Source organism: Leopardus geoffroyi, chromosome X (genome assembly GCF_018350155.1).
Source record: "Leopardus geoffroyi isolate Oge1 chromosome X, O.geoffroyi_Oge1_pat1.0, whole genome shotgun sequence".
Classification (NCBI taxonomy): domain Eukaryota; kingdom Metazoa; phylum Chordata; class Mammalia; order Carnivora; family Felidae; genus Leopardus; species Leopardus geoffroyi.
Window position 1 is genome coordinate 16443021 of NC_059343.1, and position 15095 is coordinate 16458115.

At 41.9% G+C, this 15095-nt stretch overlaps 1 protein-coding gene across 6 annotated transcripts in view; it reads right to left on the minus strand.

Moving 5' to 3' along the window:
- Positions 1-13710, minus strand: part of RPS6KA3 (ribosomal protein S6 kinase A3) — a 120718-nt gene extending 107008 nt beyond the window's left edge. For 3 of the 6 annotated variants that reach the window (XM_045472444.1, XM_045472441.1, XM_045472443.1), the window contains exon 1: positions 13218-13314. Coding sequence is in view for 1 of the 6 variants with exons in the window: in XM_045472440.1 (XP_045328396.1) it covers positions 13218-13286 (69 nt within the window). In the remaining 5 variants the exon portion in view is untranslated. The other 3 variants (XM_045472442.1, XM_045472440.1, XM_045472446.1) reach the window with 3 other exon arrangements.
- Positions 13711-15095: the final 1385 nt, after the last annotated feature.

Consider the following 15095-nt stretch of genomic DNA (forward strand, 5'->3'; position numbering starts at 1 on the left):
GGGGGAGGCTTACTGGGGACTAGCCTTGCCTCACATCACTTTGTTAAGTCTCGTTTCCAGATTGGGGTTGAGGCTCAACTTGGCTCCTAGACCCCACTGACACTACTTTAGTGACAGCATCACATCCTTCTGCAGGTGGTGGGATGGGGGGGGGGCGTGAGGGAAGATCAGACTCCTAATCCACTTGTCAAAACCACTCAGCTGGGGGAATTGAAGTGTTGTCTGCTTTTGCTAGTCAGGGAATGAGATATGAGGTCCTTGATCTGCATAGCTAACATCACCAGGTGGAGGAAATCAAGCACTGCCACTTGCTTCTTTGGAGTAAGATAGGGCTTTTCTGGAGTGTTTGGCTATAGTAGGGAGTGTCCTACCAAAAAATTAACTGTTGTTTGGCTACCCTTTCCCCAGTCACTTGGCTAAAGAGAACAGACTTTTCCTGACGCGCTTTTTGTCTGTGCCTGTTTGTGGTTCAGGTTGGAGGCTTTTACAGGACCCTGTCCAAGATATATGGGAGGCAATAAAAAAAAAAAAAAACCCAAGGAACTCACTATTAGCGTCATTCCTTCAGTACCAAAGTCTGTAGGAAGTCTGCCTTATTTCCACATTTCAGTGTTCCCGTGCTTGTTTGATGTGTTACGTCTAAGGTGTTTTAGCTGTAAAAGAGAACCTAGGAGGAATAGGGCTCCTCCAGCTGGGCAGAAGCAGAAGTCTACCCCCAAGTAATTAATTTTATGTTGAAAATAACATTTATCTTCTTTGTGTGTGTATGTGTATTTTAAAAGGAACTTTATTGGGTGTCAAGGGTAATAATATTTACTTTCTAGTCTTCTACATTATGGTTAAAAATGCACTATGGAAAATTGCTATAGCATTATGGATCATAATTTTCTCTTAAAGTTCCAATTATATCTGTTTATAACATTCCTGGCTAATTTAGCTTGCTTCATGTTATTTAACTACCTGTCCACTTCAGTACTTTTTAACTATAATATTCTAAAGGAAAAAATTCTGTTTCATTCATCATCACCTAGTAATATACTTTACACACTCGGAACAGCCAGGGTGAAAAGTTCACTTTAAAATTCATTTATGGGGCGCCTGGGTGGCGCAGTCGGTTAAGCGTCCGACTTCAGCCAGGTCACGATCTCGCGGTCCGTGGGTTCGAGCCCTGCGTCGGGCTCTGGGCTGATGGCTCAGAGCCTGGAGCCTGCTTCCGATTCTGTGTCTCCCTCTCTCTCGGCCCCTCCCCCGTTCATGCTCTGTCTCTCTCAGTCCCAAAAATAAATAAACGTTGAAAAAAAAAATAAAATTCATTTATGAGCTCTTTTCGATAATCCAAAGGTAATCTTATTTTTAATTTGTCTGTTACATTTCTCTCTTTAAGAAACACCAACTCTGCTACCAAAATCCATTGAGATAGTTATTCCTCTTGAATTATACCAATAGCCAGCAGAACTTGAAGGAAAGGAGGCAAACGGTTTTGTTTTGCATTTTCCTAATTCTTTAAATGAAACACCTGTATATCTCACCTAACCTAAGAAATGGATTCTTGAATTCATTTATCTACTGACTTATATTTAATTTCGGAGAGTCTAGACATTTGGTTTTGACTGACCTTCCATTACTTCCTGTACTCTTGCTTTAAATAAGAAACTATAGAACAGTATAACAAGACTGAAGAGACTGTAAGGAAAAAACCATTGCTTTGCTCTTTGCTTTCTTGCTATCATTTCCTATAATTAACATTCTTCATTGTGTTCCTCTAGAAACTCTGCTCTGGCTGGGAAAAGGGGTAGTCCAGGTGATGAGGTAACATAAGGTGTCTCCATAGAATATAGGGCTCTACTGACCCAGTTGGAAAACCAGAATTCTAGGAAAAGCTTTGAATTTATCATATATAAAAATGAAAACAAATCTATTGAAAGCACAGATTGAAACTAAGTTTTCTGAAAAAATATGTACAAACAGTCCCTGACTTATGATGGTTTGACTTCTGATTTTTCGACTTTACAATGGTGCAAAAATGAGTATTTAATTTCATTCAGTAGAAACCACACTTTGAATTTTTATCTTTTCCTGGGCTAGCAATATGTGGTACAATACTCTCTCATGATGCTGGGAGTGGCAAGGAATGGCTCCCAGGTGGCTATGTGATCATGAGAATAAACAACCAGTAAACTTAAAATAATTGTTTTTCACTTTCAGTTCAGTAATCAATAAATTACATGAGATGTTCAACACTGTTATAAAATAGGCTTTGTGTTAGATGATTTTGACCAACTCTAGGTGAATGTAAGTGTTCTGAGCATGTTAAAGGTAAGCCAGGCTAAGCTATGACGTTTGGTATGTTACGTGTATTAAGTGCATTTCCAACTTATGATATTTTCAACTTATGATGCAACATAACCCAATTTAAATTGAGGAAGATCTGTATACAACAAAGCATAGATAAGGATCTTCTATTAACAGCATTAGAGCAAACACTCCATTTAAGTCTCCAAACCAGTAAAAAATAAGCACAATTATGTATACAAGTAGACGAAAAGCACGTGAAAAGATCCTTAACATTCTTAGTTATTAGAAAAATGCAAATCAAAACCACAATGAGATCCCACTTACTGCACACTACGATGGTTATAATGAAAAAGAAAGTAACAAGTGTTGGTGAGAATGTGGAGAAACTGGAACTTTCACACACTGCTGTTGGCAATGTAAAATGGTTCAAGCAAGTTGGAAAACAATTTGTCAGTTATTTAAAACATTACATATAGACTTAACATATGACCAAGCAATTCCACTCCTAGATATATATCCAAGAAAATCGAAAAATGTATGTACAAAATGTTCACAGCAGCATTATTCACCATAGCCAACAAGTGGTAACAACCCCAGTGTCCATGAACTGAGAAGTGGATAAACAAAATGTGGTATATCCACAGAGCAGAGCATTACTCAGCCCCCCAAAAATGAAGCATTGATACATGCTATAACATGGATGCATTTTGAAAATATTGCTAAATGATGTGAGACACAAAGGTACATATTATATGATTCCATTAATACGAAATGTCCAGAAGAAGCAAATCTATAGAGAAAGTAGATTACTGGTTGCTAGGAATGGGGACAAGAAGGAATAGGGACTGACATCTAATGAGCATGGACTTATTTCTGGGGTGACGAAAATGTTCTGGAATTACTGGTTGCAGAACCTTGTGAATACACTAAAATCCACTGAATTGTATACTTTACAAGAATGAATTTTGTGGTATGTAAATCATATCACAATTTTTAAAAAATTTAATTAGGGCTATTTAACCTAACAGGTAAAAAAAAAAAGAAAAAAAAAACCCACACAAAGGAAAAAACCCGCCAATGATTATGCAAAATTTCTTTAATTTCCTTTTCTTATACTGTAGCAAGATAGATGGTAACTTTTTCAGACTGAATCATATCCTATTTTCTGATACTTTGAGGGAGTGTCAAATACACTTTTCTGAAAAGATGCAAGTATAAGGAGATAATGATTTAATAAGTGACAATTCAAAAACAGAGCACAGTTCCCTGAGCACACACCTAGGGATTTCTATGTGAAGAGCTGATAATTAACATCTGGGCAGCCCCTCCTTTTCAAATTCTGTAGTTTTTATTTCAAATGTTCATTTGTAAGACTGCTGTTTAGAAATACGAAAACATTTTCCTGTACAATGTCACACTGTTTCTCAGGCCAGCTCACAAAAGCCTATTTAACCCATAGTATGTTTGGAGAGTAATACCAATTTCACTTTTCTAACTCTACCTATACTTTCCCATAGAAATATCTTCTCATGTAAACCACCTAGAACCTTTCTCCCTATAGGAGATTTCATCTTGAACAAGTCACTCACCTACATGCTGTTCTCAACTCAAGCAGGGTAGTCTAGTGGAAAGTCAATGGAATTTGCAACCTGTGATAATTGGGTTTGAATCCTGCCTTCTCTACTTACTAGTTGTGCAACAAAGAGCAGCTTAGTTAACCTTTCTAGGCTTCCTTTCTTCATCTGTAGGTTGAGAAGAATTAGATCTACCTCATTCAAGTTGATATAGACAGTGTCCATTCAGAGAGGGCATTCAGTAAACATTAATCTATGGGATGTATCAATCCACTCTTCTAGTATTAATTAGCACAGTATAGTGAACAAAATACAACATTTTTTGATAGCTTAATTTCCCCAGTGCTTGGTGTTATCACTTCAATGATAAAGGTCACTGTAAAACTAGCAAAACTGTAGAAAGCGCAGAATGGTGATTTGAAAGGCATATACCATGTAGTAGAGTTTATAAAAAATCTTCAGGGTAGTCAAGGAACAAGACAAAGCTGATTAAACATAATTTGAAAACGCATAGTAAATATGTTTTCATTTAGAAAAAGCTTTAGCCTATTAATTTCAAAATAACAAATAATAGAATGCAGGGCTGAAAAACACTGGTGTAGAAAAAAAGTTGGATTTGTACTAATCCCATAATCTAGAACTGTGCTGTTCAATGTGGTAGCCGATAGCCACATGCGCCTATTTAAATTCAAATTAAATTTAAATTCAGTTCCTCAGCCACACTAACTACATTTCAAGTGCTCAATACCCACATGTGGCTAGTGACTACTGAACAATGCTGATCTAGAAGTTTTGTTTTGTTTTTAAGTGAATCTTTCAATTATTTTATATTGTTTTCAAGCTCCTAAAAGTGAAAAATTGAAATAACGTTTTGGGTAACAGAGGTGTTTAGCATAGGTCCTATGACATTTCTGGAGACAAGTTTTCTCTCAAAACACTGTATGTGAGATACACTGCAATCTATTATGTCAAAGTGATCTTTGGCTTCAGACTATCACTTGACATCTACTTCTAACACATATCAAATGACAGAACCAAGTTTCCTGTAACAAGCTTTGTGGACCACAGGATTAGAGGCAAGCTCACAGAGATCTAGATGACCAGGTCAGGTTTGAAGATGAGATCATCATTATCAAGATTATAAAAGTCAATTTACATGGTAGATTAAACATTAACTAGTTTTTAAGGTATGTAAGATACCATGGATATACTAGTTAAGATAGGGAAATCTGATTTAAGTTATGCTACTGCTGTAATTCTATTCATACTAATAGAAGAATGACAGGAAGTGTAACAACATTTTTGGTTTACACATAAATGTAGGGTAGCTAATAGTCAGGAAACTAGCACTATTTCATGAAAAAAAAAATCCCAACAAAAATCTCCAAAAGACAACATGGACACCTAACTCCAGGAGGGGCAGCAGGACTAGCTTTCCGTCTTATAGCCGCCTGTTCTTTAGCTTATTCACAGTCCTTTCTAGCTGACACCTTCCAGAGAGGAAGGTAAATATGCAGAGCAGGCAATGCCAGGAAGTGAGCCATTCAGTCACTGTACGCTGAAGCATAAAACACTGTTTATCAGTAGGTAATGTGTCCAAAATGCCCTCGATCCCAGAGGTATGTGTATATGACACACAGAGATGATGAAAAGGGTAAGGATGTTATTTTACATTATTTGGTAAGCTGCAAGTGTAACAAGGTTCCCAAGTTAAAAATGACTGCATCAAATTATCATTAACCTTAACTGTTTTCTAGTAACTGCAAATTACAAGCAATTGATTTAAAAAGGAGAGTGGGGGAGGTAGGCAGGTTGATGGCAGCATAAAGTTGCCAAATGATAAAAAGAGTTTTTAAGAATTAAGAATTTGAGGGGCGCCTGGGTGGCGCAGTCGGTTAAGCGTCCGACTTCAGCCAGGTCACGATCTCGCGGTCCGTGAGTTCGAGCCCCGCGTCGGGCTCTGGGCTGATGGCTCAGAGCCTGGAGCCTGTTTCCGATTCTGTGTCTCCCTCTCTCTCTGCCCCTCCCCCGTTCATGCTCTGTCTCTCTCTGTCCCAAAAATAAATAAAAACGTTGAAAAAAAAAAAAAAAAGAATTAAGAATTTGAGACATAAGTTACAGAGCAAGTCAATATAGAAACCACTTAATGAGGGAAATTAGCTTGATATTATGGTAGAATATGACCATTAATTTTCAGAACATGGAATAAAAAAGTTTAAGTTATCTTAAGCTTTTATTTAAATTATATTTAAATGTTTAGCCCACTATTAAGATGGAAACTTGTTCTACAATCTAATTTACAAGATTTCAATCCAAAATCAAACAAAAACTCTTGACAGTTAAAGAAAAAAGCTTTGATAGAGTCAATTAAACATAACAGCTCATTTTCAGGCAATACTGGATCATGTTACTATAGTTATCAGACTGTCCAAAACTGTCCTTCAAAGCACTTGTGTCCTCTGAGACTTCAATATGGTTCATGAAAAAGGGGTTCTGACATCAAGTCTCAAATGCTGTCGGCTATATCCTTTTTGCAGATTCATCATAGATAACATCATCTTCAAGGTTCTATGAAGTTATGCAGTAAAGACATTGGTCAAACCCTGTTTAACTCTATAATTCCCAAATTCATTTGATTAGGTCTCACTCCTTTGGTTTGTATGTTTTTGGTTTTGGATGGCAGAGATGGTTGCTGGGGCACAGATACACCATTAACATTTCCAGAGACTTCCCAGCTAAAAATGCTGTATACCCTACATAAAGTTCTTTAAGTACAAATACCACATAACAGACCAAATCCAAAGTATTGTATTTCTAGACAGAAAAAACCAGTTCCTCATGGCATATTCAAATAACCAAAACAAATGTATTTAGAGTAATGAGGAGGGAGGTGTGCCATATTAATTTCTGTCCCTAAAAGTGTAATTAACAAAATCAATCCTAAAGTATAAAAAGTGTGTACATTTTGTTTTGATATGTTTTAGAAAGTAAGTTAAAATTCTACTTCTTGAGACTATATATTGACTTCATACATTTCTTCAGGGACATACTTCCTTCAAGAAGTTGACAACCAGGATACACCAGGTTTCATCGATTATAAGACACTATCATGTGTAAGATACACTGTTATCTTCTATATCACTACAGAAAAAAAAAAAAAAAACACTGCTAATTGAACAATGGTATGCCATGGACTATGAGATGCCTTCCAATTTGACCAATGTTGAAATGTGAACTTTTCTTTCTTCCTTCTTCCACACATATTCTTCAAATGTTCTTTATCTGTTTTCCCCTTTTAAAGAAGATATCAAAGAGGGGAACAATACAAAAAGGGACAAGCTTCAAGAGATTTGCATTTACCGTACCCTTACAGTTATATTCGGATATTATAATGGCTCTGTTTAAACAGATCAAACAAATCATTTTTAATTGCTCTACTTGATTCTGAAAAAATCACCCCAGAGGAAAAACAGACAACTTCCTCAGACAATTCGGTTAGAGACAGGATTCATTATATTACTTATTAAACACTTAAACCATGCACTGAACCACCTACCTTATGTATATTATCATTTCATTTAATTCTTACCACAACCCTATGAGGTAGGTATTATTTCAACGTTTATTCATTTTTGGGACAGAGAGAGACAGAGCATGAACGGGGGAGGGGCAGAGAGAGAGGGAGACACAGAATCGGAAACAGGCTCCAGGCTCTGAGCCATCAGCCCAGAGCCTGATGCGGGGCTCGAACTCACGGACCGCGAGATCGTGACCTGGCTGAAGTCGGACGCTTAACCGACTGCGCCACCCAGGCGCCCCAAGGTAGGTATTATTTCATCCCTCTTTTTACACATTAGAATGTTGCAGCACAGAGACCTTAAACAACTTGCATAAGATTACTAAATTATTGAGTGGCAGAGCCAGGACTCAAAACCAGGTCTGTATGGCTCCAAAGCCTAAGTTCTTTAACACTTTGCCATACATTCAAATTATCTCATAAAGTGCCTTCTCAATTTCAAGGAGATAAGTAAAATTGAAATATTTAATTGCCAGCAACTGATATATAAAATATATGAAAAACTTGTGTCTTATATGGATACATTTTATCCTAAATCTGCTTCATAAAATGCATACATTTGTGTTTTTTAACTCTACATTTCATAACAATTAAAATTTATAGTTATTTTATCTTTGCTTTTATGTTATTTGGTATTAAACTGACAAACTGGAATATATGAGATCTGCTAACTGTTCCAGATTAATGATACGGAAAACTGTATCAATTCTGAAGTGCAGGAGGGGAAGACATCTAATGCCAAGAATTAAAATACAGTTGTTTGTATTTTCTATTATGTGAATTGGGGAATCAGATATATAATATATATGTCTGCACAACTGTATCCCAAGGCTTTGAAAGTTGTTATCCACCAAAACACATAACTGAGCTCTATCACACTCATGCATTACCAAGAGACCACCAAGATGTCACTGTTGTACACTGTAATCTGAATCACTGGGTCTAAAGCATCTAGTCTGCACTTGGCAAACCGGGGCCTTTCACGTCACCCAACATTCACAGCCTGGTATATCACATGTCCCTGGAACATGGAACTCTAGAGCAAATCTTGTTAATGATCACAATGGTATAAACTTCTTAGTATGTGACAAATTTTTTAAAAATCTTTGCAACAATTGTGCCATTCAGACTTCTGATAAATGATCTGCTACATTTTTGATCAATCTGTAATTCACTGATTATCATGTCCTAGGTCAAGAGTGAACATCCCAATTATGCCACTCTCCTTATATAAAAATAGGATATACTCATTGTGATTTCCTAAACATATTTTAAAAAAGGCAAAGTCGGGGCGCCTGGGTGGCTCAGTCGGTTAAGCGGCCGACTTCGGCTCAGGTCATGATCTCGTGGTCCGTGAGTTCGAGCCCCGCGTCAGACTCTGTGCTGACAGCTCAGAGCCTGAAGCCTGTTTCAGATTCTGTGTCTCCCTCTCTCTGACCCTCCCCCGTTCATGCTCTGTCTCAAAAATAAATAAACATTAAAAAAATTTTTTTAAAAAAAGGCAAAGTCTGCCTATACTTGTTTCTTTAAGTTTATCTCTTTATGTTAAAACTTAAATGTACCAAATAAATTTCACATTTTGGGTCAACCTAATTAGTATAGGAGGAGCTGTCAAAATAAAACAAACTTTCCTAAGTTTAACAAAAACTGACATCCTGTATCATAATCAGTGAAAACAATGAAGTGTTCAGTAATGTGTAGTTATTCTAACAGTTGGCATGTAACAATACCTGTCCTGTCCTCAGATCTTCACTTGGGGGAAAGAAAAAAACCCTGAAAGGTGGTACAAATGAAACAGGAAAAGGAAAAGAAACTTAATGAAACATTTTTTTTTTCAAAATCAATGATCATACTTTAATAGAATGTTTTTCCCTACACATAAAATATAAGAAACCTAATATCAATATAGTAGAAATACTATAGAATCCAGTATGATCTTTGAAGATAAAAATGGATGCACATCCACTGAAGATAGTTTCTAACACAAGGGTCTCAATTTTTTATAAAGAAAATATTTATGTAGTTAATATTTTAATTCATTATGGGTACTTGCTATTTAAAAGAATTCAAGGCAGCTATTTTTATACAGCACATTTCTATAAAGCAAACATAACCTTAATTTTATTATTTTGGAAAACTGTTCTTATTTAAATTTGCTATCATTTATCCTTTATTGAAAACTGAGAAAAAGTGTCACTTGAGGTCAGGCTTATGATCCAGTAAATGTTATCTCTGAGAGCGGTGGCAAGGAATTTACAGAAGAGCCACAGTCCTTGATACCCATCTCCTAAACAGTCAGATACTCAAAAACATACTAGCATCTTTCAATAACTCATTTAAGAGTTGTGAATTCACCTGGACTCCTTAGGAAGCTATTCTGTTTTTAATCTTGTACCAACCTTGACTGCTTATATAGTACTTCCTTTATTACCCTAAATTTGCTTCTTTAAACATTTGGCCTAGTTCTAGCCTATCACGTTCTGACCCATGTTTGAGTTAACCACAAGGTTTTTTTTTTTTTTTTTTTTTGTTTTGTTTTGTTTTGTTTTGTTTTGAGCATCATGAAACCCATGTGAGGTTTGAAAGCAGGAAGGCCATGTAAAGGAATGAAGAAACTGCCTGTACTGTCGGTGAGGTAGTCAGGTCTTTTAAGATTGTTCATATTTCAATGTAAGATTAAAATGATAAGAACAGGGGCGCCTGGGTGGCGCAGTCGGTTAAGCGTCCGACTTCAGCCAGGTCACGATCTCGCGGTCCGTGAGTTCGAGCCCCGCATCAGGCTCTGGGCTGATGGCTCGGAGCCTGGAGCCTGTTTCCGATTTTGTGTCTCCCTCTCTCTCTGCCCCTCCCCCGTTCATGCTCTGTCTCTCTCTGTCCCAAAAATAAATAAACGTTGAAAAAAAAATAAAATGATAAGAACAGAAAGAAGATTGATAATCACCCTATTCCTCACCATCATAATTCATTCAGTGGTCATCTACTGGGTCCATAATACATATGTGCCAGGCACTGTGTTAAGTGCTGAGGATACAGAGGAAAAAGTGTCTGCTTACAAGATTTCACAATCTACTAGGAAATTCGAGGCCACAAATGTAAATTCCTATAGAGACCAACCCTGAAACCTTTCAGCCCGGAGAGAAAAAATTTGACGTATTTACTCAAATAAATGACTTTCAAAAAACCGATTTTATTCTGGTAAAATATAATTACTCTCTGGTAAGTACTCCTTACTGAGGAGGAGATGGCATAATAATAAATCCAATATTAGACTTCTGAATGAAAATTCTCAACCCTTTTCCTTACTGGCTCCAATTTCCAAAGTTGTAGCAGAAGTAATTTACTTGAAACAGCTGAACAACTAAAGGCAAAGTATCTACAGTCAATTTTTAAAAATCTTTTTAAAATTAATCTAGGCAACACTAGCTCTGTGTGACATACCTTATGCCAAAATATCAAGAAGATTCTTTGAACATGGCAAATTATGGAATCCTATCTGCCAGGTTCTGGAGACCATGACAGTAACTGAAATAACTAGGCTTTAACAAGTGAGACTGCTTATAATATCATAACTGTTTCTGAAAAATACATGACCTCTAACTACTGGCTTATTTATTTATACCCTAAATTTTTCCACAAAGGATTGGAAGCAGCTAATATAAAGCAAAGCACATGAATTACATGCACCTGGCTTTGAATTATGGCTCTGCCACTTACTATTTATAATCTTTGGGCCCTTAACTTCTGAGATTCAGTTTCTTAATCTGTAATAATGAGGACCACAATCGTACTATGTTGGGTCACAGGAAGGATAAGATGAAATAGCATGTAGTATCTGGCATATACTAAGTGTCAGTTTTGTGCCTTCCTTATCCAAAAGTATGCTATGTAGAAAAAGGATAAGGTGGAATTTTAAATGATTTTTTTAACACGTTGATACGTGCCAAGCAGAAATGTGGACTGATTATGAGTTGCAAATGTTACCGTTTGCATGTAACAATCAGGCTCAAAGCAAATTCAATTTCTTTTCACAAGGTCAGCACTTGGAGAACATGTTATTAACCTTTTAGCTACACGGTTTAACGCAAAAAAAAAAAAAAATATGAAGGAAAAAATGAATGAAAAGACCCTATTGGCATACTGATTTTCACACTATCCATTCAAAGAATGATTAAACGTTCTAAATTCAATTTTCTTATAAAACATCTATAGAATTAAATGGGCTAACATAATTTTAAATGTAATTCTGCTAGTCTTATAAACGTGATTTCCTTTAAAAAAATATTCAGTAACTTATCTCAAGATCTTTTCTATTGAAAAGCAGCATTTAGTTTAGATTTTAAAAATATGGTCCAAGTCACAAAATACTAAGTACCAGTCGTAAGCACTATTACAACTCTGCTCACGTTAGGGAGAGCAAGTGAACATTTTAAACAGCAGTGGAGGTGACTAGGAAAAAAACTGAAAAGCGATTTGAACTGATCCCCCTCCCCCTCCATTATACCCGAGAATGCAAGTGTCCCGCATCTCACTCAGATCAAACTGAGCCTCGGTCTTACTGACGTAACCGGTAACCCTATCCACCTCTCACACTGCGGAGGCCGGCAGGGCAGCGGCTGCCGCCAAGTACACCACTCATCCGAGCCTGCCCCATTCCACCCCCGCGTTTCAGTCATGCTTTCCAGAAATGGGGTCACTCACTAACTATTACACACACGCAGCCTATCATCCTGTAATCCCCCAAAGTCCGCTGCGGGGATAGAAGACAGCAAAAAGTCAAGAAGGAAGAATCACAGACAAGCCACCATCAGGAATTGATTTTCCACTTCGGAGAGGAGCGCTGATGCCCAGGAGTGGGTCTCGTCTGGATTATTTTCGCAGACCCCGAGTTGGTTCTGGGACAGGGGCGGCTGCAAAAGCTCGATGCTGTGCTGTGTCCAGGGAAATTCTGTTTTGCCGTGTTTGGGTACACCGTTTGGGTTTTGGGCACTCGGTTGGTTGTCTCAGGGACGGTCACCCCGGGCGAAGAAAACCTGAAAGCCCTTTACGGCGGCTGCTGATCGCCTTGAATATCACCCTCTCACCTCCACGGACAGGAAACTCGAATTAAAGCTCCTAGGGACGGGGTCCTTGAGCTCAGTGACCTCAGATATGGGGGAGGAGGAAGGACCTCAGGCTTCCACTTTCCCCTTTGCACCAGCAGAAACCGCTGCGGCAGACAGACTGGGGGAAGGCAAAAACCTTGGCTGTCTTGCACCCCTTAACCAAAACCCCCACAAGTCGTCAGCCCTGCCTTGGGCCCTTCCAGTCCCCGCGCGCCCGACTCAAAGCACCAACTCTCTCCCCTGGCCGGACTCGAGAGTCCCTGCTCCCCAATGAACCCAATCCATACCCCTCCCTTACACCCCAGAGTCACCAGGATCCAGGGGGGGCCCCAACCAGGCAGGGCCAAACTTCCCAACTCCTCTCCGGCCCCCGCTCCGCTTCCCGCTCCCCCCACGCAAAGTTGATTAAAATCGGCTTCTTGCAAAGCCCCAGCGCCCACTCCAAACCCCACGCGCCACCACACCACAGCCCCCCGACCGAGGGAGGGGAGGTGCGGGTGGAACAGAAGGGCAAACAGACCAACCCCAACTACCCAAACCGGAATCACGGACCAAGGGGAGACGCGAGCGGCAGAGGAAGGGGCCAAGTGGCCAGCTCCAGGGAGGGGAGCTGGCCGGCGGGGGCGAGGGGAGGGGCGCACCAGCCCCCGACCGCCGGGCTGCACTCACCTCAGCGCTGTCGGACGGGCTCTCCACAGCCATCTTCTGCCACGGGTCCGCCAGCTGCGCCAGCGGCATCTTCCCCCCCGGCCCGCCGCCTTCACCGCCTCCTCCCTCCCCGCCCGCCCCGCGGCCGGCCCCGCTCTGTCGCCACCCGAGCCCCACGACAGCAGCGGCGGCAGCAGCAGCAGCACCAGCGCCGGCTGCCCGGGAGAGGGCTCGGCGCCGACACCGAGCCTCGAACGCCGCGCGCCTGGCTGACGACGTCCGCGCGCCAAGCGAGAGCCTCGCGCCGCTGCCGGGCACCGGGTCTCGCCCCTTTCTTCCTCTCCTCCTTCCGCCGCCGGGACTACAGCTCCGCCCCCCCCGCCGGTTCCCGCGCCCGCTCCCAGCAGAACAGCGGCGGCCGCGCGCTCCCCCACTTCCGCTCACAACATGGCGCCTAAGCGATACCTGTCTCTCAAAGCGAGGCTCTGCCGCCGCCGCCACCGCCGCGCGCACCCGGGGGCGGGGCTTGAGAAGACACGCCCCCTGCCGCCGCGCTTTGCCCCTCCCTCCTTCCTCGCCCTAGCCGGAGATTCTGGGCCTCGCCTACTTTCAGGAAGGGCGAGCCGGAGAGATCTGGAGGCGTCGGCGGGTGGTGGGGGAAAGAAGAGGGGAAGGGCAAGAGGAGCGAAAGGCTAGAAGCTTTTAACTGCCAAGGGTCCGAGCAGGTCGGAGGATACTTAGCGATGTAGAAAACAGTGGCCCCGCCTAGCTGGGGAGAGAGATGGGCGAGGTGCAGTGAGCGCAGTCCGGTGCCAAGGACCCGGGGAGGGAGCGTGGGGTGTCTTTTCGGTCTGACTCCTCGGTGGGTATTTGTGGGCACGTCATGTCTATGGGCACATCCTTTAATGGGCCAGGACCCGCCCTATCCAGGCTCACACACTGAGCATTCACCTGCCCCCCCCTCCTTAACGCACCCCACGACGGGGACACGTAAGGCTTTGTGCCCTGGAGCCCCCTGGAGGTTTGGCTCTCGGTTTAAGGCTCTCGTTATATTTTTAATGTTTGGAATGTATTTGTCTTGCTTGAGTTGCCCCCCACCCAAAGTCTGCAGAGCCCTCAGGCATCATCAGCCTCGGCTCTCAAAGTCCCCCACTCCCTGCCTGATACCTAAATCTGCACGAAGAAAACAAGGATGTTTCTTGAGGCCGCCCCTCTCGGCAGAGGTTGGGGAATTATTTTAAAATATACTGTTGGCAGGAGCCTGGGGTTCCTGCTCCTCTTGTTGACTTTAAATAAAAGATTAGATTAAAAAACCAGGCTGGCCAAGGGTGGAGGAGGGAGCGTGAGGGAGGGGCTCTAACTCCTCCTCCGGCCTAAGATAGGGAAGCCCTGGGTTAAGGAAACCCAATCCCCAGACGGCAACGGAATCCAAGAGGACGGAGTGTTTGTGGGGAGAGGCCTGGGCTCCTGGACTGAGTCCCGCCGGGGGTGGGGGTGGGGGGTTCTACCCCGTGTTCTCCGCGCCGGTGCCTTGCGAGCTCCGTACCCGTGGGCAAAATTGCGTATAAGTCCCCGGGCTGAGTGGAAAGGTACTGCAGCCACCGGTCATTGCCCGACCCCCCCCCCCACCCCCACAAGGAAAAGGAAAAAAAGTAAAGGGAAATCTCCAGGCCGGCCAGTGCCTTCACCCCCTCCGGCCTCAGCCCAGGCGCCCCAGTCCTCCCACGCCCGGCGGCCACAACGCGTCCCCCACTGAGCTTCCGGTGCACGCCTCTTAACAGCTCCCTTTCATCATCCCGGGACCCAGACACCTGGCGAGCCCTCGTCCTCCTCCCTAACGCAGGTGTGAGGTTGAGATTAGAGCCCCACACCTAGCTGGCCTGGTCTACGCAGGCGGTG